This window comes from Tachyglossus aculeatus, chromosome 19 (assembly GCF_015852505.1).
Source record: "Tachyglossus aculeatus isolate mTacAcu1 chromosome 19, mTacAcu1.pri, whole genome shotgun sequence".
Classification (NCBI taxonomy): domain Eukaryota; kingdom Metazoa; phylum Chordata; class Mammalia; order Monotremata; family Tachyglossidae; genus Tachyglossus; species Tachyglossus aculeatus.
The window spans coordinates 28,231,959-28,259,569 of NC_052084.1; the positions used below are offsets into that span (position 1 = coordinate 28,231,959).

General features: G+C 46.1%; 1 protein-coding gene across 2 annotated transcripts in view; it reads left to right on the forward strand.

Moving 5' to 3' along the window:
* The window catches only part of FILIP1 (filamin A interacting protein 1), a 92,436-nt gene that overhangs the window by 49,038 nt on the left and 15,787 nt on the right, over window positions 1-27,611 (forward strand). For both annotated transcript variants that reach the window (XM_038761158.1, XM_038761159.1), the window contains exons 3-5: window positions 1,625-1,798; window positions 4,216-4,394; window positions 23,969-26,774. In XM_038761158.1, coding sequence (XP_038617086.1) covers window positions 1,625-1,798; window positions 4,216-4,394; window positions 23,969-26,774 — 3,159 coding nt within the window. The remainder of the gene's footprint in view (window positions 1-1,624; window positions 1,799-4,215; window positions 4,395-23,968; window positions 26,775-27,611) is intronic.

Consider the following 27,611-nt stretch of genomic DNA (forward strand, 5'->3'; position numbering starts at 1 on the left):
AATAAATACAACTGACTGCTTCCCGCGTTGTCACTTTTGGACACTCCCTCTAATTTCAGATCCCTGTGTTCGATGACTTTCCAAGAAACCAGAGCAGGCTTTTTTCTCATTCAGTTCTGAGCGGCTTGCCCTCCCTGATTCATGAAGCGCCACAAATTCTATCTCCGGGGTTTCCCTTGGGATGAATGCATCCTCGTTAACCATCTGGTGTTAGAAGCTGATGTAATTACTCCATGATTTTTCCTTAGTGTGTGTTCAGAGACCAGGCAAATGAAATAAATCTATTCCGTGTCTGAGAGGGAGATAAATCCACCAGGGCTGCGGAGCAGCCAACAGACAGCTTTTCATCATGGTTTTGACACGGAGAGAAGGCTCGGACTGGATGTGGCGTGGTCGTCTGTATACCGTGGTCCGTGGGGCACGGAGTTATATCTTACGTTTTCTTGAGATACTCGGGCAGTTGCCAAATATGCTGGCCAAAGAAGAAATGACAAGGCATCCCAAGCTCCCTCATCCTTTCGGTAAACTGACGGAGACATGCAATGCTAGTGGGTTTTAAGGGTGACTATGATCGCTTGGGAAAGCCCAAAAAGCATGTGAGTTTTCATTCATTTGTTTCAGTGGAAAATGAATCATCTGAAGGAAACATGAAATCATTGAATTCACAGGAAGTTCCAGCTATTTTGGTTAATTCCCCAGCGTTTCCCTGGGATGAGGGGCTTTTCGGGAGGGAGATGAAGCTTACCGAATTTAAATTTGGAATGGTGGAATTGATCGTTTGGCCCATAAAACCCTGACAGACTCCCTCACCTTTCTGGTCATGCTGCACCTAATCAGCCATTGCAGTCTTCGCTTGATTATCTGCTTGTTGCTTTCGTTTTACGGTTTTGGAGACTGTGAACCCCGTGCGGGACGTGGACTGCGTCCAACCTGATTACCTTGTATCTTAAGCGCTCAGGAGAGTTCAACACAATAGAATTAACAGATGAGATCCCTGCCCTTGCGGAGCTTACGGTCTGGTAGAATCTGCTGAAAGTTAGAGTAAGGAGTGTGGCTCAGTGGAAAGAGCATGGGCTTTGGAGTCAGAGGTCATGGGTTCAAATCCCGGCTCTGCTACTTGTCAGCAGTGGGACTTTGGGCAAGTCATTTAATTTCTCTGGGCCTCAGTTACCCCATCTGTAAAATGGGGATTAAGACTGTAAGCCCCCTGAGGGACAGTATGATCACCTTGTAACCTCCCCAGCACTTAGAACAGTGCTTTGCACATAGTAAGTGCTTAACTAATGCCATTATTATTATTATTAAAGGAGATAAAGAGAGCTGGAAGGGATGAGGGTTTGAACAACAAGCAAGTTTTCCTTCAAGAAGCCCGGGGCCAATCAATCCATCGATCATATTTATTGATCGTTTACTGTGTGCTAAGTCCTTGGGAGAGTGCAACCTAAAAGAGTTGGTCAACACATTCCTTGCCCACAATGAGCTTACAGTCTAGAGGGGGAGACAGACATCCATATAAATGACGGATAAATTCTCAGCCTGGTGACCATGTTCCCTGCCCTCCAGGAGCTTCGAGTCTAGATCCCGGTTGTCCCCTATCTAACCGCCCCGCAATGCGCTCCCACAGGCGAGAGAAGATGTGATCCACATGCTGAAGACGGAGAAAACCAAGCCCCAGGCCTTGGAAGCTCATTACGGATCAGCTGCCCCCGAGGGCATCCTCCGCGCCCTGCATCGGGATGCCATCCTTGCCGAAGACAAATCCGTAGGAGAAGACGTCTACGAGAAGCCCATTTCGGAGGTAATCCCCACTCAGAAAATCAGCCGACTTGGGAGCTTGTGTGAGTGCTTCCAGAGGGTGGATGCCAGCAAATCGGGATGGACGCAGTCCCTGTCCCACGTGGGGTTCACAGTCTTAATCCCCATTTTACAGATGAGGTAGGTGGGGCACGAGAAGTGAAGTGACTCATTCAAGATCACACAGCAGACGAGGGGCGGAGCCGGGATTAGAACCCAGGTCTTTCGGACACCCAGGCCTATGTTCTATCCTCTAGGCCAAGCTGCTTCTTAGATGTGAGACCATGTTATTGTAAAATTGCTACAGGTCATTTGTGATTTCTGAGCAGCCTTGAAGCCGGGGGATGCTTGAGAAGAAAGGACTTGTTTGGGGGTGAGTTTCCATAGTTCCCTTGTTTGAATGTTCCCAACCCTGAACCAGAGAGAGGAATCAGTGCTACCTCCTCCTGTCTGAAGAATTTCTTGATTATCAAAGTGAGCTTTCCTGAAGTGTTAGATTGAAGACCAATTCCCCAGATTTCCCTGAGCTATTCCCCCTTGAAACTAACAGAAAAAAAAATCAGGGCACAATAAATATTGCCTTGGTTTTTGTATAGTGCATTTTAAATTCCCAAAGCACTCTGGTAACATTTATCTCATATTTTCCTTTACAGCAACAACCCTTTGGGGGGTAGGTAGGAAGGCAGATTTTTTTTTTTCTCCATTTTACAGATGAGGAAACGGGTAGAGAGAGGTTGAATGACTTACCTGAGGAGGTACAGCAGTCTGGAGGCAGAGTTTGGAATCGAGCACCATCTTGACTGGCAATCAGTCAATCAATCAGTGATATTTACTGAGTATCTACTGTGTGCAGAGCACTGTATCAAGCGGTTGGGAGAGTACAATACAACAGAGCCGATAGACCCATTCCCTGATCACAACAAGCTTACAGTCTAGAGGGAGAGACAGATATTAATAGAAATAAATATGTACTCTTCCAAACTAAACCAACTGCCTTCATTGCCAAACTCCCGGTGGACACTGATTTAGTAGGAGTTCCTCGAGACCTTAGCCTTTCACAGGATCAACTTCTTATTTGATCATATTTCATATTAATGTCTGTCTCCCACTGTGCTGTAAGCTTGTTTTGGGCAGGGAACATGTCTGCCAACTTTGTTGTATTGCATTCTTCCAAGTACTTAGTACAGTGCCCTCTGCACATAGCAAGAGCCCAATAAATAGGACCGATCGATCGAATATTGTCCGGTCGGTACTGAGACTGTAAAATCCTCGGGGGCAGGAATTGGGCCTTTTACTCTTCTGCCCATCCTCTGAATGCTTATCGCAACACTCTGTGGACGGGAGAGTCAGAAAATCCTGTTGATTCTAATAGTGAGAACATGGTGCCGCGTTAGGATTTTGAGAATTGCCTCAAATCTATCCTTTAGTTATCACTGTAACTTCGTGACTGACTGTGAAGCATCTGTAAGGACTGAGAGAAGTAGAAAGACGGGTGGATTTTCCTATATCTCTATTTTCCAAGTAAGACAGCCTCAGGTAATAATAATAGAAATGATAAAAAATAATAAAAATCGTGGTACTAGTGATGTTTGTTAGCCACTTACTATGTGTTAAGTCCTGGGGTGGATTCAAAATAATCAAGTATCTGTCCCACATGGGGCTCACAATCTAAATAGGAGGAAGAACAGATCCTCATTTTAAAGATGAGGAAACTGAGGCCCAGAAAGGTTAATGGACTTGCCCAAAGTCACACAGCAGGTCAGTAGCAGAGCCGGGATTAGAACCCAGGGCCCTTGACTCCCAGCTGATAGTAATAATAAGGATGGTATTTGTTAAGCGTTTTTTATGTGCCAGGCACTTTACTAAGCCCTGGGGTAGATTCAAGCAGATCGAGTTGAACACAGCCCCTGTCCCACGTGGGGCTCACAGTCTTATCCTCATTTTACAGATGAGGTAACTGAGGCACAGAGACATTACAGAGAAGCAGCGTGGCTCAGTGGAAAGAGCACGGGCTTTGGAGTCAGAGGTCATGGGTTCGAATCCCGACTCCGCCACATGTCTGCTGTGTGATCTTGGGCAAGTCACTTAACTTCTCTGGGCCTCAGTTACCTCATCTGTAAAATGGGGATTAAGACTGTGAGCCCCATGTGGGACAACCTGATCACCCTGTATCCTCCCCAGCGCTTAGAACAGTGCTTTGCATGTAGTAAGCGCTTAACAAATGCCAATTATTAGTATTATTATTATTATTAAGTGGTTTGCCCAAAGTCACAAAGCTGAACCCATGGCCTCTGACCCCCAAGCCAGGTCCCCTGACTCCCAGAGAGCTAGCAAACAGCAGGAAGCACACAAAGCCCACACGAGTAAAGGATTCCCATCTCCCCTGCCGCTCACTTCCACCCGCGGCTTTTGTTTCCGCAGCTGGACAGACTTGAAGAAAAACAGAAAGAGACTTACCGGCGCATGCTAGAGCAGCTCCTTCTAGCAGAGAAGTGTCACCGACGCACAGTGTACGAACTCGAGAGTGAAAAACACAAGCACACGGATTACATGAACAAGAGCGATGACTTCACCAACCTTCTGGAGCAAGAGCGGGAAAGGTGAGAACGGAGGGACGGATACCCACTGTCAGGAAACGGCCGTGGCCTAGTGGAGACAGAAGGACCGGGGTTCTAACTCCGGCTCTGCCGCTTGTCCGCTGTGTGACCTTGGGTGAGTCACTTTACTTCTCTGGGTCTCAGTTACCTCATCTGGAAAATGGGGATTAAGACGGGGAGCCCTATGAGGGACAGGGGCTGTGTCTAACCCGATTTGCTTGTATCCACTCCAGTGCCTAGTACAATGCCTGGCACATAGTAAGAGCTTAGCAAATACCGTAATTATTATTATTATCTACAGAATCGTCCTGGAGTCCTGGCTGTTAGCCTTTCTCACGCACAACTGTAAGCTCACTATGGGCAGGGAATCGTGTCTACCAACTATATTGTTGCGTGCTCTGCCCACAGTAAGTGTTCCATAAACACTGTTTTTTATGGTATTTGTTAAGCGCTTACTACTACTAATAATGATAATAACCATGGTATTTGCTAAGCACTTATTATGTGCCAAACACCGTTCTAAGCGCTGGGGTAGATACGAGTTCATTCAGGTTGTCCCATGTGGGGCTCACAGTCTTAATCCCCATTTTAAGGATGAGGTAACTGAGGCACAGAGAAGTTAAGGGACTCACCTGAAGTCACAAACCAGACAAGTGATGGAGCTGAGATTGGAACCCAGGTCCTCCTGACTCCCAAACCCGTGCTCTATCCATTAGGCCGCACTGCTTACTCTGGGCCAGGCACTGTTCTAAGCACTGGGGAAGCTACAAGGTTGGACAGAGTCCCTGTCCCATCTGGGACTCACAGTCTTAATTCCCACGGTGGACAGGAAAAGTGCATCCTATATTGTTATAGTGTCCTTTCCCAGGAGCTTAATACAGTGCTCTGCATGCAGTAAGTGCTCCATAAATACAGTCAGTTGATTGGTTTTACAAATGAGGTAACTGAGGCACAGAGAAGCGGAGCGACTTGCCCCAGGCTACACAGTGACAAATGGTGCAGCCGGGATTAGAACCCAGGTCGTCCGACTCCCAAGCCCCTGCTCTATCCGCTAGGCCATGCTCCTTCTCCACCATCGCCAGTGCTCTTCCTTCAGCGTTCTCAGGTGGTCCAACCGAATCAGCCCATTAAAGGGGCTGAGGGGGAGAAGTGCGTGAGGACTTTCTCCAAAATCGACCTGCCCCATGTACGCTATACCCGTCATATTTACTGAGCGCTTACTGTGTGCAGAGCACTGTACGAGACACTTGGGAAAAAGTACAATATAAAAGAGTTGCGTTAAAGCCCGACTTCTTTCAACTTTGAAAATAAGCAGTCCTAACCAGATCCGCTTGTAGATACTGACAGAAAGCTGACAGTGGTGTTCTCTTCTCCAGAGTTTTTCCTTCTCCCGGACAGCAGTTGCCTTTTAGGTAAGGAATGCATTAGCGAGTTTCCCCGGGTTTTGGGGTAATCCATTCCCTTCTGCATCAGTCATCCTGGCGTGTTAGCGGTCTTGGCTGTTCTTCTGATGTCATTCTGGGCCTCGATCACCTGCAGGGGAAAGGGATCTGCACAAAATAGAGAGTCCCTTGGTTTTCTCACACGGTTCCTGTTAGAAACGGCCAAACTGTCTCTGTTTTCTGCTTTTCTTATTAAGATCCCCTTCTTCCTTCTTGACTCTTCAGTTGACGGAGGAAACAGTCCCAGTCTTTCCTTCAGAACTGTTTTCTTTTCTTCCCTTCTGCTTCTCTGGTAGAAGCACCGTGGCCTAGTGGATAGAGCGCTGGCCTGGGAATCAGAAAGACCTGGGTTCTCATCCTGGCTCCTCCGCGTGTTGCTGTGTGACCCCAGCGCTTAGAACAGTGCTTTGCACATAGTAAGCGCTTAATAAATGCCACCATCACCATCACCCCCGGCCTTCAAAGCCTTTGAATGGAGAGTGAATGGAGACGATCTGAGGTGGAAAAGGAGAGGGTTTGCATCATGCAAACAGCCTTCTGCTTTGATTTCTCTACCTCAGGTCTCCTAGGCCATCAAAGAGAGAATGTCTGAGGGAAAAATGAATGAATTTGCTTCATGCGGACAACCTCCAGATTTGATTTCTCTATGCAAGGCAGACCTTCAAGTGCTGCTCCACGTCCTGTGCATTTCTCCTCCTCAGGCCTAATAGGCCTTTAATTTGAGAATGAACAGAGAGTGCTTGAGGGGCAAAAGGAGAAATTTGCTTCATGCCAACAAACCATCTCCAAGATATTACTTTTCTATGGTCTTAGGGGTGGAAAAGAGGGTATCTGAGGTGAGAAAGGAGCAATTTGCTTCTTGCAAACAACTTCCAGCTGTTATTTCTCTACCTCAGGTCTTCACAGCCAGAAAAGAGAGTATTGGACAGCATTTCTAGACTGTGAGCCCACTGTTGGGTAGGGACTGTCTCTATATGTTGCCACCTTGTACTTCCCAAGCGCTTAGTACAGTGCTCTGCACACAGTAAGCGCTCAATAAATACGATTGATTGATTGACTGACCTTGGGCAAGTCATTTCACTTCTCTGTGCCTCAGTTTTCTCACCTGTAAAGTGGAGATTAAGAGTGGGAGCCCCATGTGGGACAGGGACTGTGTCCAACCTTATTAATTTGTATCTACCCCGGTGCTTAGAACAGTACTTGGCACATAGAAGCGCTTACTAAGTGCCATAATCATTATTATTGTTATCATCATTCTTTTATGAGGGGGATGTGAGAGGCAACGTGGCCTAGTGTGAAGAGCTCCAGCCTCGGAGTCAGAGGTTTTGGATTCTAATCCCTGCTCTGCCACTTGCCTGCTGTGTGATCTTGGGCAAGTCTCTTAACTTCTCTGGGCTGCAGATTCGCCATCTGCACATTGGGGATTCGATTCCTGTTCTCCCTCCCTCTTACGCTGTGGGGTTCAGATAGGACAGGGAGTGTGGCTGGCCTGCGTACCTCGTATCTGCCTCAGAGCTGGTAGGGACTGTCTCTATATGTTGCCAACTTGTACTTCCCAAGCGCTTAGTACAGTGCTCTGCACACAGTAAGCGCTCAATAAATACGATTGATTGATTGAAGAAACTGAGACACTGAAAAGTTGCTCGTCTTGGGCAGGGTATGTGTCTCTTATATTGTCACAGTGTACTCTTCCAAGCAAGTAGGCACTTAATACAGTGTACGCACTCAATAATATGATTGACTGACTGACAAGTTAGGTGACTTGCCCAAGGTCACATAGGACGTAAGGGGTGGAGCTGGGATTAGGACTCATTTCTCCTGTGTGACTTTGGGCAAGTCACTTAACTTCTCTGTGCCTCAGTTCCCTCATCTATAAAAATGGGGATTAAGACTGTAAGCCCCCTGCTGTGGTACAACCTGATCACCTTGCAACCTCCCCCAGCGCTTTGAACAGTGCTTTGCACGTAGGAAGCGCTTAATAAATGCCACCATTATTATTATTATTATTCCAGTCCTGGGCTCTATACACGTTCATACTACCGCAAAAGGTTTGGTCCGTTGAGAAGGTATTTGTTCAGCACCGTCTATTTGAGTGGAAAAATGAAGAGAAAACACGTCAGGAAACGTAATTCTTTGGAGCCAGTAAAACAGGGAGGAGAAAGCTTCTGAAGTTCAATCTTTTTTTTACGTTCACCTTTCCAGTCCAGTTGAACTGTAAATGATGATGTGCAGTTGTAAACCCATTCCATGAGGTTTGGACTTCAGTTCAGTTTATGCACCACGAGACTTTTGATCTTGAGCCTGGACAGCTGCTCCCAAATGTCTAAGGGGAAACCACCGACAGATTGAGCGGGCCCAGCCCCAAACCAGGGCTTGTTTCAGAAGCAGCTCCAGACCCCCCAGGGCTTCTGAAGGCCCAAATGGAAATGGCTTTGTTTTCAATCATTCCCCCTCCACACCTGCAGCCCGGCCTAATGGAAAGAGGACGGGCCTGAGAGTCAGAGGATGTGGGTTCTAATCCCTGCTCCGCCACATGCCCGCTACAAGCGCTTAGTACAGTGCTCTGCACACAGCAAGGGCTTAATAAATATGGTTGAATGAATGAATGACCCTGGGCAAGTCACTTCTCTGGGCCTCGGTCACCTCATTTGTAAAATAGGGACAGGAATTGTGTCCAACCCAACTATGTTGTATCTACCTTAGTGCTTAGAACAGTGCTTGGCACATAGTGAGTGTTTAACAAATGTCACGATTATTATTATTATTATTATTATTGAGACATCCTCAGCCGGGAGAACTCCATTTTTTTTTTAATCAAGGCTTTTGACTCTATCACATCATGAGCAGGGAACGTGCCTGCTAATTCTGTTGCATCGTACTCTCCCCAGCGCTTCATACAGTACTCTGCACATAGCAAGCGTTCAATAAATACCATCATCATCATCATCAATCGTATTTATTGAGCACTTACTATGTGCAGAGCACTGTACTAAGCGCTTGGGAAGTACAAATTGGCAACATATAGAGACAGTCACTACCCAACAGTGGGCTCACAGTCTAAAAGGGGGAGACAGAGAACAAAACCAAACATACTAACAAAATAAAATAAATAGAATAGATATGTACAAGTAAAATAAATAAATAAATAAATAGAGTAATAAATATGTACAAACATATATACATATATACAGGTGCTGTGGGGAAGGGAAGGAGGTAAGATGGGGGGATGGAGAGGGGGACGAGGGGAAGAGGAAGGAAGGGGCTCAGTCTGGGAAGGCCTCCTGGAGGAGGTGAGCACTCAGCAGGGCCTTGAAGGGAGGAAGAGAGCTAGCTTGGCGGATGGGCAGAGGGAGGGCAATTATTGATTTATCGATAAGTGCCATTATTGTAGCTGACATCCAAGAGACATCGGCATGCCCAGGCCAGTTAATAAAAGACTTACACACAACAGTTGTAAAGTCAGCATCCAGTAGGTGAAGGAGTGTCGGATTGAACAATCTCTTCGGATATAACACAAGTTATAATTATAATGATTTTTATATCATGTGAGATGAATATGATCATGGAACAAGGTAGAGCAAGCCGGTAAGGTCTGGCTGTCAACAAAATGGGAATGTAGAATATCAGCGTTTTGATGATGACAGGAGCAGAGGATTAAGATAGATCCCTAAAGCCAATGGGACAACAAAAATGTGCTCTAGGAAAATAGCCGCAAAGAAAGGAATGTGGAACACTCGGATCGATACAAAGTGAGAATCTGCCCGACTGAATTAGAACAGCATCCGTCAGAGAGCAATGCGGTAGATGGGATGGAGAGTACAGGGGGGAAAATGCAATGGAAAGAGTGACTCAAACACATAAATAGACCAGAGGGCAAACGGGCTTGTCAAGGTTGTTAAACAAAGCAGACCAGCCGGATGCAGATAATCAGGAAGACCTACTCGGCTCTTAGGTACCTATTTTAAAATTATATATTATAAATCACTTATATCAGTGTCTGTCTCCCCCTCTAGACAAAAAGCTCATTAGAGGCAGGGAACTTGTCTGCTAATTTGGTTGTATTGTACTCTCCCAAGTGCTTAGTACAGTGCTCTGCATGTAGTAAGCGCTCAGTAAATATAACTGAGTGCCAGAAGGAATGTTGGTGACCCACTGGTAGCTGAAAACACAGGCTTGGTTTATGTCCGGCCGAAGTTCTGCACTCTCCCAGGTACAGGGTACAGTGCTTAGCACAAAGTAAGCCCTAACTAAATACTGTAGATCAGTTGAGGCCACCTGAACCTTTCGTGGTTAGCAGGAAGAGAAAAAAAACCCATCGGAGGGAACGAGGAGGTGTATCCAAGTGAGGAGGATAGGATACTGCACACAATAAGCGCTCAATAAATTTGGTTGGTTGAATGACTGAATGATGGAGTTCTAACAATCAACCCTGTCTTAGTTATTCTCCCTATTACATTATTCGCATATGTGTGTTACAAATTCTTAGGCTCTTAGGAATACTCCAGAGGTAGATTGGAATGTGTGTGTTTTGGATGTCCTCATGTGATTTCTCAAGTCCTTTGAAGTGCCCCAATCATTTTTCTACAAAAGTGCTCTGGTCACGTCTCCCCACTCCTCAAGAACCTCCCCAGTGGTTACCCATCCACTTCCACATCAAAAAGAAATTCCTCCCTACTGGCTTCAAAGCACTCAAACACCTTTCCCCCTTCTACCTCATCTCGCTACTCTCCTGCTACGATGCAGCCCTCACACTACTCTCCTTAATGCTAACCCTTTCACTGTACTTCTCTCTTGCCTGTCTCTCTGTCACCCTCTCACCCACATCCTGCCTCTCACCTGGAATACCCTCCATCCTCATATCCGACAGACAATGACTCTCTCTTCCCCTTCAAAGCCTTAGTGAAGGCACATCCCTTCCAAGAGGTCTTCCCTGACTAAACCCTCTTTCCCTTTCTTCAACGCCCTTTTGTGTCACCCTGACTTTCCCCTTTTACTTATCTCGCCCTCCCAGCCCCACAGCACTTATGCTCACATCTGAAATTAATTTATATTAATGTCTGTCTTCCCCTCCACAGTGTAACTTTGTGGTGGGCAGGGAATGTATCTTTCATATTATGCTGTACCCTCCCAAGTGCTTAGTACATTGCTCTGCACACAGTAAGCACTCAATAAATATGATCAACTGATTAAAGATCACAAAAACGCGATGGGTGTAGATAGGTAAACCCAGAATGCCTTTCACCGAACACCACCATCTTAAGATACGTCCTTGAGCAGACATGATGGTGACCTTCATCATCATCATCAATCGTATTTATTGAGCGCTTACTGTGTGCAGAGCACTGTACTAAGTGCTTGGGAAGTACAAATTGGCAACATATAGAGACAGTCCCTACCCAACAGTCAGCTCACAGTCTAAAAGGGGGACCTTGGCAGTTGTCTGACCAAACTAGACGTCCTAGAAATCTGAATGAATGGGAACTGCTAAGATTGCCAAATACGTGTAGTCCGGTTGTTGTTCCGTCCGTTCCCATTCAAAATGGCCACCCAATGGACCAGTTCATCTGTGGTAGCAATGGAAACGGCTGGAGGGGTGCCTGCTACCTCCAAGGAAGAGAGAGAAGGGGAAGGAGAAAAGGATGAGCGACTTCTCCCCTGTGGACAAGAGGTGTTCGGTTCTACTTCAACTCTGGTCCCATTGGGTCTCCTGGGATATGAACTCTGAAATTCAAGATCATTTCACCATTTTGGGATGATTGGTCATATTTATTATTAATCCAGGAGGATCATTTGGAGGGACGGGGGCGTTGTGAAATGACTGGAAAAGGCAATCGACAGCTCTTGAAATTCCAGCTGTATTTCATCTCATGGTCTTATTTTGGTTTGGATTATCTGATTTCTTCCCATTTTAAGGACATTTTCACATTAATATAATTTCCAAGCCTAAATGGCCCCTGTTCGGTGTTTGTTAGATCTCTGGGGTTGTTCAACATGTTGGATACGGGCATTCTTTCGTACCTCTGCACTTTTGTAACTTCCTGGCCATCTCCGCCTATTTAATTTTCACATCCAAGTGGGAGGACTTGCACTGACTGGGCTCTGTGAGGTATTTTCTTTAAAAAAAAAAAAACCTGGGAGGACCATCCAAGTCATATTTTAAACAATTCTTCTCCCTATCTATCACTCATGCAATTTATCAGTGGTATTTTTGAGTACTTACTCTGTGCAGAGCACTATACAAAGTACTTGGAAGAGTACAATACAAAAGAGGTGGCAGACATGATCCCTGCCCTTAAGGAGCTTTTACATTCTTATTCTTCCACTTTCCTTTCATGTACCTTATAAAATAATAATTGTGCTAACTGGGTTTTTTTTGTGGTCTTTGTTCAGCACTTACTATGCATCAAACACTGTTCTAAGCTCCTGGATAGGTACAAGTGAATTAGGTTTGACACATTCATGATCTAAGTAAGAGGGAGAACAGGCATTTAATCCCCATTTCACAGCTGAGGAAACTAAGGCACAGAGAAGTTAATTGACTTGCCCGAGTTCACACAGCATGCAATTTGTTCAGAACTTATTAGGTGCCTTGCACTGTACTAAGCTCTGAGGTAGATATGAGATAATCTCGCACGGGCCTCACTTGAAGTAGGAGATAGAACAGGTCCCGAATCCCCATTTGAAAGGCAAGGGAACTGAGTCACAGAGAAATTAAGTGACTCGCTTGAGGTCACACAGCGGGCAAGTGGCAGAACCGGGATTAGAACCCAAGTCCTCTGACCCCTGGATCCGTACTCTTGCCACTGGGACATGCCTCTTCCCAGAGGCTGGGCATTTTAGGGAAAGCCTGAATAGTCTTTGATGTTCCCCATGCCTGGAGGGAATGTGTCTGTTTATTGTTGTATTGTACTCTTCCAAGCGCTTAGTACAGTGCTCCACACCCAGCAAGTTCTCAATAAATACGACTGACTGAATGAGCGAACAGACCTCTCCCTTCTATCTGCCCAGGGGAGATGCAGGGACCGGAAGGTTGACATCATGATTTAGGGCTCCTAGTTACCTTCCCTTATCATGATGACGTGTTGGAATATGTCAGCTCATTCCAGAAGGACAGGAGGTTAAATAGGACAAGCTAGAGTTGAGCAAACTCCTATATCCTAGGCAAATAATAAAAAGGCCAAGATAAGCTTAAAAAAAAAAAAAGGAGAGAAAGAAAAAGTCTCCCAGGTTTCCTAATTATAAGGTACAAAAGTCAAGATCTGTTTTCATTTCGTAGACATTAGTTCCTCTGGAACATGTGCATTTCATTCGTTAATAGGTTTTCCTGGCAGCTAACCCGACTCCGAGTGTTATTGCAAATAACATCTTGGAAGCTGGGTTCGAGTATTCGTAGAGCCTGTCTGATCTGATAGGGACTGAGAGGAGAGGACTCTTCGACCCTGGCGCTGACGGGAGCAGATTTTGCTCGGTTCAGAGAGGAAAAGCCCATCAGAACGCGACCTTTCCTGAGGTTCCTACCCCGTAGGTAGGAGCTGAATTAACCCGCCTCATTTTGGTAGGAAGAATGCTCCTGTTTGTCTTTTGAGGGAAGAAAAACCACCTTGTCCTAAGGGCTCCTTGGGGAACTGGATCTGACTAAAACTCGGGGTGTCTCTTTTCTTATAAGCATCGTCAACGTTATTTATTGAGTGCTTACTTTGGGCAGAGCCTTGTGCTAAGCTCTTAAGTTTGTCATCCCCATCTCTCCACCTGGAACAATTCGGCGCCTTTTTCTTTCTGGTTCCTTGGAGTAATGAGTAGTGGTTAAAACGGGTTTTGGGAAGACGTTCTGCTTAATTGTTTGTGTTTGGAAGTGTGGGAACCTTTGCCGTAGGAGCAGAAACTGGAGCTTGTGAGGCTGAGGTTGGGCGTGTGTTGATTCTCTGACAGCGGGGAGAGGAGGATATAGGTTCGCTGAGCAGAGACGGTAGCGATACGGTTTGGTCGTTTCTAAGCCAATAGGGTGGAAATTTCAGCTCTGGGAATTTCTGAAGAAAATTCCCAAAACTGAGCTGGGCAGAGCGTATCTGGATAAATAGACGTGCATCGTGTTCGCTATCCCTGAGGAATGAAAGGGCGGCTAATAATTAAGAAAGGACCTGCAATGTTTCTAAGTCAGAGTTCTGAAGTGTGATTTCATGTTCACTTTAACTCGGTCAAATTTATTTATTTAGGAATAGATAGAAAGGTTTTCAGGATTTTTGTAGCTCGAATTTCAGGTAACTCGGTCAGTTAAAATCATTTGGTCCCAGGGTAAAAATCAATCGTATTTATTGAGCGCTTACTGTGTGCAGAGCACTGTACTAAGCGCTTGGGAAGTACAAGTTGGCAACATATAGAGACAGTCCCTACCCAACAGTGGGCTCACAGTCTAAAAGCAGGCAGAGGTTTGGATTTGATGATCACCTTTGATTGCTTAGGCCCCTGTGCAGTTTTGAAGTAAATGGTCATCTTTCCATATCCATAGCATCTTTCAATTTTTTTCCTAGGCCAGTAAGTGGCATCAATCCGGGGTTAATTCTTCAGACCAATAAAAATGTTCATTCAAAAAAGAGAAGTGGGACAGAGAGAGAAAATGAGAATATGAAATACTTGGGATCCATGGGGAAAGTGTGAGGTGGAGGTTGATTATATATCTATTATACTAGGAAAACCCTGCTCAAAACTACCCTGAGCCCTCCCAACAAATTGCGTATTTTCACCTTCCTTATTTTTCAAGCTGTTCTTTCTAACTCGAGAGTCCCAAAAAGTTGGCAACAGTATGAGCGAGTAGGTGGTATTAAGGAGAGGATTTGGCTGTCTGATGTTCAAAGCTTAAGTTTTACAAAGTTACTTAGCCACTCCTCTTGCGATGAATCCATGTTTTCTAACACTGCTTTCAGAATCCAGGCCTGGGGTGTGGTTCACACTAAAATTCTGAAATTCTAGGGGAGACAGTTTCAGCTCCAGGCCAAGCTGTCAGAGTTGTCTCATCCCCAGAAATCATTTCCCGGGTGCCGAACCCTGTATTAAGCTGCGGGGAAGTGCGATACCTTAGAGCTGACGTGGATTTCCAGGGCACGGCTGGGGAATTATAATTCCACCCGGAATGCGTGAGGTAAGCGAGACGAGGATCTTCATCTCCCGACACACGGCAGGGGAGTGGCTAGCAAAATTATGACTCCCTTGACGATGATGCGTTTTCGGACAGCTTTTGTTTTTTGGATTCCTCCAGCAAAATCAATCCTTAGTGGAGTCTAGCGAGGGAATGATTGTTTTATAAAGCTGCCTCTGGAATCATCAGTTTGGGGGAATTAGACGTTTGATATTTGAACGATCCTTTCCCCCACAATCCCACAGCATTTATATACAGCTCAGCACAGTGCCTGGAACATAATAAGTGCTAACTAATATCATATTTTTTTATAATTTACATATCTTTAAATTATATATTATACATTACGCATTCATATTAATATCTAGCTCCCCCTCTAGACTGTATACTTGTCATGGGAAGGAAATGTGTCTGCTAATTCTGTTGTATACATTCATTCAGCTGTATTCATTCATTCAGTCAGTCGTATTTATTGAGTGCTTAATGTGTGCAAAGCACTGTACTAAGTTAAATCGTATTTATTGAGCACTTATCTTTAAATTATATATTATACATTATGCATTCATATTAACATCTGGCTCCCCCTCTAGACTGTATACTTGTCATGGGAAGGAAATGTGTCTGCTAATTCTGTTGTATACATTCATTCAGTTGTATTTATTCATTCATTCATTCAGTCGTATTTATTGAGTGCTTAATGTGTGCAAAGCACTGTACTAAGTTCAATCGTATTTATTGAGCACTTACTGTGTGCAGAGCACTGTACTGGGCAAGTCACTTAACTTCTCTGAGCCTCAGTTACCTCATCTGTAAAAATGGGGATTAAGACTATGAGCCCCACATGGGACAACTGGATCACATTGTATCCCCCCCAGAGCTTAGAACAGTGCTTTGCACATAGTAAGCACTTAATAAATGCCATTATTATTATTACTAAGTGCTTGGGAGAGTACAGTATAAATAGACACATTCCCAGTCCACAGTGATATTGTAGTCTAGAAGGGAAGACAGACATCAATTTAAATAAATGAATTATATACTGTACTCTCATTCATTCATTCAATTGTATTTATTGAGCACTTACTGTGTGCAAAACAGTGTACTAAACACTTGGAAAGTACAACTCAGCAATTAAGAGAGACAATCCCTGCCCAAACTGGGCTTACAGTCTCACAAGTGCTTAGTACAATGCTATGCACATAGTAAGGGCTCAATAAATACGACTGATTGAACGAATGAACGTGAAGATCACTATCTATAAATTCGACTAGCTTCATGTTATCTTATCTTTTTCTCAGTATTTAATAACGATTGTATTTGTTAAGCGCTTACTATGTGCCAAGAACAGTTCTAAGCACTGGGGTAGATATAAGGTAATCAGGTTGTCCCACGTGGGGCTCACAGCCTTAATCCCCACTTTACAGACGAGGTAATTTAGAGAAGTGAAGTGGCTTTTTTTTTTTTGATGGCATTTGTTAAGCGCTTACTATGTGCCAAGCACTGTTCTAAGCGCTGGGGAGATCAGGTTGGGCTGTGTGGGTCTTGCAGTCTTCAACCCATTTTACAGATGAAGTAAGTGAGGCCCAGAGAAGTGAAGTGACTTGCCCAAAGTCACAAAGCCGACAAGAGGTGGGGCTGGGATTAGAACCCACAACCTCTGACTCTCAAACCCACGCTCTTTCCACTGAGCCACACTGCTTCTTCGTTGAGCGCCTACTATGTATCGGGCCCTTTTCTAAGCACTGAGGTGGATACAAGTCAATCAGGTTGGACGCAGTCCATGTTCCACCTGGGGCTCCGAGTCTTAATCCCCATTTTATTGATGAGGTAACTGAGGCACAGAGAAGCCAAGTGACTTACCCAAGGTCACACAGCAGACACGTGGCAGAGCTGGGACTAGAACCCAGGTCTTTCTGACTTCCAAGCCATGGGGTAGATACAAGATTTCATTCAATCGTATTTATTGAGCACCTACTGTGTGCAGAGCACTATACTGAGCACTCGGGAAGTACAAATTGGCAACATATAGAGATGGTTGCTGCCCAACAACGGGCTCACAGTCTCAGACACAGACTCTGTCCCACATTGGGCTCACAGTCTATTATACAGATGAGGAAACTGAGGCACAGAGAAGTTGAGTGACTTTTTAATGGTGTTTGTTAAGCACTTACTAAGAGCTGGGGTAGATACAGGCTAATCAGGTTGGGCACTGTCCCCGTCCTGTAACAATCAATCAATCAATCAGTCGTATTTATTGAGCGCTTACTGGGTGCAGAGCACTGTACTAAGCACTTGGAAAGTACAATTCAACAACAGGTAGAGTATGGGGCTCACGGTCTAATCCCCGTTTTGCAGATGAGGTAACTGAGGCACAGGGAAGTGAAGTGACTTGCCCAAGGTCACACAGCAGGCGAATGGTCGAGATGGTGCTTTGCACATAACACGCGCTTAATGAATGTCATTATTATTATTAGAACCCAGGTCTCCTGGCCCCCAGTCACGCACTCTTTCGGCAGTAGATCTCCGGGATCCGAACTTCCACCCCCACAGACACTTCACGCGAAGCAAAATCTTTCAGGAACAGAATCCTTTGACTCAGGAAAGCGGAGAGAAGGAAATATGATTCAAGGAAAGGAAATTTAGAGGATCATCTGGGAGGACATCAGACACGTCTGCCTGGGGCAAAACTAAGTTCGGTGCGAAAATAATCGAAACCTCAGAGTTTATTTCTGGAGCCGAGTTGCTTGCTTCTGCTTTCACTCAAACCCCGGGACGTTCTGGGAAGAAACGTCAGTCTGATTGTAAAGGACTTCTCTTATTTCCCCCTTCTCAGAAAGAAAACCAAATCTTTCCCTCCTCACCTCGCGGAGCATTCCTTACTTGTACATTCATTCAGTCAGTTGTGTTTATTGAGGACTTACTGTGTGCAGAGCGCTGTACTAAACGCTTAGAAACTAGAATTTAGCAATGAGAGAGACAATCCCTGCACGCAACGGGCTTACAGTCTATGCAGTCTACAGTCTAATGCACATTCTTTGAATTGAAAAATGAGATTGCGAGAAGCAGCGTGGCTTAGGGGGCAGAGCACGGGCCTGGGTTCTAATCCTACCGCATGTCTACTGTGTGACTTCTCTGGGTCTCACCTGTAAAACGAGGATTAAGAGTGTGAGCTCAATGTGGAACAGAGACCGTGTCCAACCTGATTACCTTGTTTCTACCCCAGCACTTAGAACGGTGCTTGACACACCGTAAGCTCGTAACATATACCTGTATATATGTATATATGTTTGTACATATTTATTACTCTATTTTATTTGTCCATATTTATTCTATTTATTTTATTTTGTTAATATGTTTTGTTTTGTTCTCTGTCTCCCCCTTCTAGACTGTGAGCCCGCTGTTGGGTAGGGACCGTCTCTAGATGTTGCCAACTTGTACTTCCCAAGCGCTTAGTCCAGTGCTCTGCACACAGTAAGCGCTCAATAAAAATGATTGAATGAATGAATGAACAAATACTATTATTATTATTATCATTATGTTGCTCTCCAGCCCATCATGCATGCCTAGGGTTGCCAGTTATCCACGACCGGGACCCAGTTTCCTGACTCCGAGGCCCATGCTTTTTCCACTAGATAATAATATTAATAATAGCATTTATTAAGTGCTTACTATGTGCACTGTTCTAAGCACTGGGGAGGTTGCAAGGTGAACAGGTTGTCCCACGTGGGGCTCACACTCTTCATTCCCATTTTACAGACGAGGGAACTGAGGCCCAGAGAAGTGAGGTGACTTGCCCAAAGTCACACAGCTGACAAGTGGCGGAGCCAGGATTTGAACCCATGACCTCTGACTCCAAAGCCCGGGCTCTTTCCACTGAGCCACGCTGCTTCTCGTAATGTCATTTTTAATCAATTTCTCACCTTTCCCTCCCTGGCCTATTTAATTTCTCTTCCAACAAACCCCTAAATTTCCCAGCTGACCAAGGTTTCAAACTGTTCTGTTGCAACTTCCGCCCTGGATTTCGTGTGTGTATATCTGTTTGTGTAAGTGTGTGTATGTGAGCACATGCAGGTGTATGTGTGTGCTTGTGTGCATGTGTAGGCACGTGTGTTTCTATTTGTGTGTGGTTTATCCAGGGTTTTAGAAGATAATGTTTGGCGGATGAGTGTAAGTGTGGCTGAAATGGCCAATTTACTAACACTTCACTAAATCCTCGATCTCAGGTAAACCAAACACATATAAAAACGTTCCACCCATAACATAATAATAATAATAATAGTAGCAATGGTATTTGTTAAGTGCTTACTATATGCCAAGCACTGTTTTAATAATAATAATAATAACAGTATTTGTTAAGCACTTACTATGTGCCAAGCACTGTTCTAGTCACTGGAGAGGTTACAAGGTGATCAGGCTGTCCCTCGGGGGGCTCACAGTTTTAATCCCCATTTTACAGATGGGGGAACTGAGGTACAGAGAAGTTAAGTCACTTGCCCAAAGTCACACGGCTGATGGTTGGCGGAGGCAGGATTTGAATCCATGACCTCTGACTCCAAAGCCCGGGCTCTTTCCACTGAGCCACGCTGCTTCACACTGAGCCACGCTGCTTCAAGCGCTTTAAGTGCTGGGGGGGGATATAAGGTAATCAGGCTGTCCCACGTGGGGCTCACAGTCTTAATCCCCATTTTACAGATGAGGTAACTGAGGCTCAGAGAAGTTAAGTGACTTGCCCAAAGTCACACAGCAGATAAGTGGCGGAGCCGGGATTAGAACTCATGACCTGATTCCCAAGCCCGGGCTCTTTCCACTGAGCCACGCTGCTTCTCAATCACCCATGCACGCACACACACGTCCAAGTCTCCTGGATGATCACAGAGTGCCCAGATGCCTCATTAATGAGTTTTCCGGAAAAGGGGAGTCTGGATTTGCGCATTTCGCTATGGCATCACTACCAGAATTTAAGACAATTAGCCCGTTAGCGTGATAGCAATCTGACTCCATCTAATTTTCAATCAGTCTGTCTGGCGCTCAAGAGAGGCCTAAATACCTTCAGGACGTGTCTGTTTTACTGACTCTCGCTGCGGCAAGAAATTCTGCTTCAGGCAATTTTGTATTGGGAAAGGGAGGCTGGTGTACATTGTTCAGAGCCGGTCTTTGGAACAAGACTGTCTGCAGTTGCTTCTTGGAGTTCTGGGTTTCCTCTAAAACCCAAAAAGTTGAGGCTTTAAGAATTACCCATCTAAATGGAATCTATCGATGTACGTGACTTTTGAGAAGGCGGTTGTTCACCCAACTCTCTAGGCTAGTAATAGAGTCAGAACGGGGTTTTTTGTTATTTATTTGTTTTCTGTGGTATTTAAGTGCTTACCTATGTACCAGGCACTGAACTAATCGCTGGGACAGAAGCAAAAACTCCTCACTCTGCTTCAAGGCTGTCCATCACCTCGCCCCCTCCTACCTCACCTCCCTTCTCTCCTTCTCCAGCCAAGCCCGCACCCTCCGCTCCTCTGCTGCTAATCTCCTCACCGTACCTCGCTCTCGCCTGTCCCGCCATCGACCCCCGGCCCACGTCGTCCCCCGGGCCTGGAATGCCCCCAGTCCCTCTGCCCATCCGCCAAGCTAGCTCTCTTCCTCCCTTCAAGGCCCTACTGAGAGCTCACCTCCTCCAGGAGGCCTTCCCACACTGAGCCCCTTCCTTCCTCTCCCCCTCGTCCCCCTCTCCATCCCCCGCATATTACCTCCTTCCCTTCCCCACAGCACCTGTATATATGTATATATGTTTGTACGTATTTATTACTCTATTTATTTATTTATTTATTTTACTTGTACAAATCTATTCTATTTATTTTATTTTGTTAGTATGTTTTGTTTTGTTCTCTGTCTCCCCCTTTTAGACTGTGAGCCCACTGTTGGGTAGGGACTGTCTGTATATGTTGCCAACCTGTACTTCCCAAGCGCTTAGTACAGTGCTCTGCACACAGTAAGTGCTCAATAAATACGATTGATTGATTGATTTATTGATCAGCCAACTTAGCACTCTTCCTCCCTTCAAAGCCCTACTGAGAGCTCACCTCCTTCCAGGAGGCCTTCCCAGACTGAGCCCTCTTTTTCCTCTCCTCCTTTCCATCCCCCTACCTCCTTCCCCTCCCCATAGTACCTGTATATATGTTCATACAGATTTATTACTCTATTTATTTTACTTGTACACATTTACTATTCTATTCATTTTGTTAATGATGTGCATATAGCTATAACTCTATTTGTTCTGACAATTTTGACACCTGTCTACATGTTTTTTTGTCTATCTCCTACTTCTAGACTTTGAGCCTGTTGTTAGGTAGGGACTGTCTCTATATGTTGCCGACTTGTACTTCCCAAGCGCTTAGTACAGTGCTTTGCACACAGTAAGTGCTCAATCAATCAATCAATCAATCCTATTTATTGAGCAGTTACTGTGTGCAGAGCACTGTACTAAGCGCTTGGGAAGTACAAGTCGGCAACACATAGAGACAGTCCCTACCCAACAGGGGGCTCACAGTTGAACGAATGAATGAATGAATGAATACAATATCATCAGGTCAGACCCAATCCCTGTCCCTCATAAGGCTCATAACCTTAATCCCAATTTAACAGATGAGGTAACCGAGGCACAGAGAAGTGACTTGCCCAGGTCACACAGCAGACAAGTGGCAGAGCCAAGCTGATAACCTAAATATACGTTCATTTTATTTATGATTAGATCTGCATTCACATATCACCATTTCATTTTCTCATCGGATCATTCTAACACTTTTTAAAAGGAAAGTCTGAGACTTTAGACAAATACTCTACTGACTTTTGTTTTTATTTTGTGTAGGATATATTTGTTCTTGGCTCTTGTGCTCTTTTAATGATGTATTGCTTCATTGTTCCTATTTGTTTCATTGCTCCTATGTATCTGTCTCCAGTCCTCTCCCCCACCTATATTCAGAAATTGCGAGCATTGATGAACAGGGTCTGTGGCTTCCCAGTGCTTAGTACAGTGTTCTGCACACAGTAAGGGCTTATTTTTATCGTCATTATTATTACTAAGAATTATAATGATACCGATGTAACTGTCAAGCACTTTTCTAAGCTCTGAGATAGATACAAGTGAATCGAGTCAGGCACAGTCAGTGTTCCACAGGGTTCCCACAGGTTTAAGTAGGAGGGTTGACAGGTATTGGATCCCCATTTTTCAGATGAGAAAACTGAAGCAAAGAGAAGTTGAGTGACTTACCCAAGGTCACACAGCAGACAAGGGATAGAGCTGGGATTAGTACCCAGGTCCTCTAACTTCCAGACCTGTGCTTTTTCCATAAGGCCACATTACTTGTCTAGTAAATAATAAACACTATTACTACTACTACCTCTACTAGGAGAAGCAGCGTGGCTCAGTGGAAAGAGCCCGGGCTTTGGAGTCAGAGGTCATGGGTTCAAATCCCAGCTCTGCCCACTGTCAGTTGGGTGACTCTGGGGAAGTCACTTAACTTATCTGTGCCTCAGTTACCTCATCTGTAAAATGGGGATTAAAACTGTAAGCCCCCCGTGGGACAATCTGATCACCTTGTAACCTCCCCAGCACTTAGAATGGTGCTTTGCACATAGTAAGCACTTAACAAATACCATCATTATCATTATTATTATTACTGCTACAAAGTACTCACAGTTATCCTTGTCTTGGATTGGACGGGGTTGGGGAGTGTTAAATTTGGATAGCTGAACATAATAGATGCTCCATAAATTTACACACACTCAACAATTTGTGGGGAAAAATGTCAGAATCAAGATTGGGGGAGGATAATCAATCAACTGAGCCAGTCTCTTGTATATAATCGGAGAGTTGACGACATGAATTGCACTGAATGTTGATTCTGTCAGACTGAGCCCCTTCTGCCTAAGGAGCTTCACGGAAAGTCTGGGCTCCCTCCCCCCCCAGCACAAACCCCTGCTCAGACAGTTGAGAGACCTTGTATTTTAAACTATGAGGCAATCAATCAGTAGCCATTAAAGAACAATCGTTTGCCTTATCATCCTGAAGTGTTTCACCACATTAACGTTTTGCTGCGTTCACTCATTCAATCGTATTTATTGAGCGCTTACCGTGTGCAGAGCAAAAAGTCCACCAACCCATCATGGAGCCCGCGGAACCGTACTCAGAAAATGATCAACAGGAATCAATCAATCAATCAATCGTATTTATTGAGCGTTTACTGTGTGCAGAGCACTGTACTAAGCGCTTGGGAAGTACAAGTTGGCAACATATAGAGACAGTCCCTACCCAACAGTGGGCTCACAGTCTAAAAGGGGGAGACAGAGAACAAAACCAAACATACTAACAAAATAAAATAAATAGAATAGATATGTACAAGTAAAATAAATAGAGTAATAAATATGTACAAACATATATACATATATACAGGTATACAGGTACATATATACAGGAAGCCACTTGCTTACCCTTTTCTATTTAATGGTGCCTGTTAAGCCCTCACTATGTGCCGGGCACTGTTCTAAGTGCTGAGGCAAATACAAGCTAATCAGATTGGACAGAGTCCCTGTCCCACATGGGGCTCACACTCTTCATCCCCATTTAACAGATGAGGCAACTGAAGCACAGAGTGTTAAGTGACTTGCCCAAGGTCATACAGCAGACAAGGGGTGGAGCCGGGATTAGAACCCAGGTCCTTTTGACACCCAGGCCTCTACTCTATCCAATAGGCCTTGCTTCCTTCTACTCCAGCGATCCGGCAACCCCATTCTGGCTGTGAAAGCGTCCAGAAGAAAATACGACTAGTGGGGGTTGTGATTTTTAAAATGCGATTCGGGGGGAGAAAATGGTTTTAAGTAGGTTGGACCCTAAAAACCCACACCCTATCATAAGAAGTCAGATTCTGCAGAAGGAAATCCCATTCTTAGGAAAAAGTCCGACTGTGCAAATGCCTAGTCGGTATGTTAAAAACCCACCGTGTTGTATTTTCCAGGTTAAAGAAGCTTCTTGAACAAGAAAAAGTCTATCAGGCCCGCAAGGAGAAGGAGAACACGAAGCGACTCAATAAACTGAGAGATGAACTAGTGAAACTCAAGTCATTCGCACTAATGTTGGTGGATGAGAGACAGATCCACATTGAACAGCTAGGTCTGCAGAGCCAGAAAGTTCAAGACCTCACACAGAAGCTGAAGGAGGAAGAGGAAAAGTTCCGAGCCGTCGCTTCCAAATCGAAAGAGGAGAGGCAGAAGTTGCTCAGGTTAGAGGCGGATTTGGAGCACAAGACGGCCCGATTTTCTCAAGACCACGAGGAGTTGACGGCCAAACTAGCCAGCCAAGAGTCGCAGAATCGTCAGCTGAAGCTGACGCTGGGGGGTTTATCGCGCCGAATCGAGGAGCTGGAGGAAACCAATCAGGGCCTCCAAAGAGCTGAGGCAGAGCTCCAGGAATTAAGAGAGAAGATGGCCAGGGGAGAGTGCGGGAACTCCAGCCTCGTGGCCGAAGTGGAAAATCTCCGCAAGCGGGTGCTGGAGATGGAGGGTAAGGATGAGGAGATCACCAAGACGGAAACCCAGTGTCGCCAGCTGAAGAAAAAACTTCAAGAAGAAGACCAGCACAGTAAAGTGCTCCAGCTAGAAGTGGAGAAACTGCAGAAGAGGATGTCGGACCTAGAGAAGCTGGAAGAGGCTTTTGGCCAAAGCAGGGTGGAGTGCACGCAGCTGCATTTAAACCTGGAGAAAGAAAAGAACTGCACCAAGGACCTGGTAAGCGAGCTGGAGGCGGTGAAGAGCCGCGTGAAAGACCTCGAAAGCTCGGAGAGCAGGTTGGAAAAGGCCGAGCTGAATTTAAAAGACGACTTGGCGAAGCTGAAGTCGTTTACGGTGATGCTGGTGGACGAGAGAAAAAACATGATGGAGAAAATCAAGCAGGAGGAGCGCAAAGTAGACGGGCTGAACAAGAGCTTGAAAACGGAGCAGGGGAAAGTCATGGAGGTGACTGAGAAGCTGATCGACGAAAGCAAGAAGCTGCTGAAGCTGAAGTCGGAGATGGAGGAGAAGGTGTACGGTTTGACAAAGGAGAGGGATGAGCTGACGGGCAAGTTGAAAAGCGAAGAGGAAAAATCCTCTGAACTGAACTGCTCCGTGGAGTGCTTGAAGAAGAGGCTCGACGGTATCGAGGGGGTGGAGAGGGAAATGGCGAGAGGCAGGTCTCGAAAAGGGTCAGAGCTCACGGGCGCCGAGGAGAACAAGATTAAAGAGCTCACCCTTGAAATCGAGAGGCTGAAGAAGCGCCTCCAGCAGTTGGAGGTGGTGGAAGGAGACCTGATGAAAACAGAGGACGAATACGACCAGCTGGAGCAGAAGTTCCGAACCGAGCAGGACAGGGCCAACTTCCTCTCGCAACAGCTGGAGGAGATCAAGCTTCAGATCGCCAAAAACAAGGCCATCGAGAAAGGGGAAGCAGTGAGCCAGGAGGCAGAACTGAGGCACAGGTTCCGGCTGGAAGAGGCCAAAAGCAGAGACCTGAGAGCCGAAGTTCAAGCTCTTAAAGAGAAGATTCACGAGCTCATGAACAAAGAGGACCAGCTGTCTCAGCTCCAAGTTGACTACTCGGTCCTGCAGCAGAGGTTCCTGGAAGAAGAGGGTAAAAATAAAGCCATGGGGCAGGAAGTCGTCCATTTAACCAAGGAGCTGGAGCTCTCTAAGCGCTACAGCCGCGTTCTGAGGCCCAGCATGAACGGGAGGAGGATGGTGGACGTCCCAGTGACGTCCACCGGGGTCCAGACTGACGCGGTGAGCGGCGAGGCGGCGGAGGAGGAGACCCCCGCGGTGTTCATCAGGAAATCTTTCCAAGAGGAGAATCACATCATGAGCAACCTCCGGCAGGTGGGCCTGAAGAAGCCGCCGGAGCGGGCGTCGGTCCTGGACCGGTACCCTCCGGCCGCAAACGATCTGTCGATGAGGAAATCTTGGATTCCGTGGATGAAGAAAAGGGAGAACGGATCCCAGGCGCCTCCAGAGAAGGGGGCCCGTCCGGGTTCCGGCCCGGGACGTCAAAGGGAGGTGGTCCTCTCCCCAAAGCAGGGGCAACCGCTTCACATCCGCGTGACTCCGGATCACGAGAACAGCACGGCGACGCTGGAGATCACCAGCCCGTCGGCCGAGGAGTTTTTTTCCAGCACCACTGTCATTCCCACCTTAGGGCATCAGAAACCGAGGATAACCATTATTCCCTCTCCAAGCGTCCTGCCTCATAAAGCCAAAGGCGGAGACACTAATCTGGGTCCAGAGCGGGCTAGGTCTCCGGTCACGATAACCACCTTCTCCAGAGAGAAGGTCCCGGAGGGCGGGAGGGGACCCTTCACGGGTAGGCCCACGTCGCCCATCCAGATCATGACGGTCTCGACTTCGGCGGCCCCGGCGGACGGCTCCGCCTCTCCAGAGCCGCCGGACGTGGCCCTGGGCAGGACAGTCATCAAGGTCACCCCAGAGAAATTGGCTGGTCCGATGCCAGCGCGGAAGTACAACGCCAACGCCAACATCATCACCACGGAGGATAACAAGATTCACATCCACTTGGGGTCTCAGTTCAAACGGTCGCCCGCTTCCCCGGCCGAGGGGCCCGGCCCGCTCATCACCGTCCGGCCGGTCACTGTGGCCGCGGAAAAAGAGGTCGCCGTGGGCACCGTCCTCCGCTCCCCTAAGAACGCTCTCTCCTCGAGGCCTGGAGCCAACATGGTGACGAGCACCATCACCATCAACCCGGTCACTACGTCGTCGACACGAGGCACCCAGTCAGTGGTAAGGGAGAGACGGTCGGAGAAGACCAGAAAGGAGAATTTTCCAGAAGGAAGGAGGAATGGGTAGGGTGGAAGGGGGAGCCACCAGTACCACAGCGTTAAACTTTCTGGGTTGAAAAACGCAGCACTCACGAATGCATCTGACATTTATTCATTTACAATTAACATCCGTCTCCCCTCGCGACTGAAGACTCGTTGTGGGTGGGGATCGTATCTACCAACTCCGCACTCCCCCAGTGCTTAGGACAGTAGTCTGCACGCAGTAAGTGCTCCACAAATGCCATTGATTGATTGAAGAATGCTTTAAATCCTGTTCATTGGGAGATCTTTTGCAGTCAGTAGACTGCTGTGGAAAAATATGGGAAAAAGACATTAACAGGTCGTCTGGTAACTTAACCTCTAGAGTGATTGGGGAAAGTCCGAGGGCTACATCTTAGGAAAGGTGTTTCAATCTAGGTAGAGTTAGAATTCCAACAATGACATCTCAAGTTTGGGTTCCTCGATATGTCCCATTTAATAGTCAATCCATCGGTGGTATTTACTGAGCACTTACTGTGTGCAGAGCACTTTTCTGAGAGCTTGGGAGAGCACGGTATGACGAGCTCGCAGTCCAGAGGGGGAGACAGACATTAATACAGATAAATAATTATGGATGTGTACGTAAGTGTTGTGGGGCTGAGGCTGAGTAATGAGCTCTACGCTATCCTCTCATCGTTTGTGGGAAGCAAAGCAAGGACAGAGATTATTCTCCCCATTTCATAGATGAGGAAACAAGCTTAGAGAGGTTAAATAGGCCAGTTACAGACTCCCTGCTCTTCCCAAGAGGTCCCACCTTTAT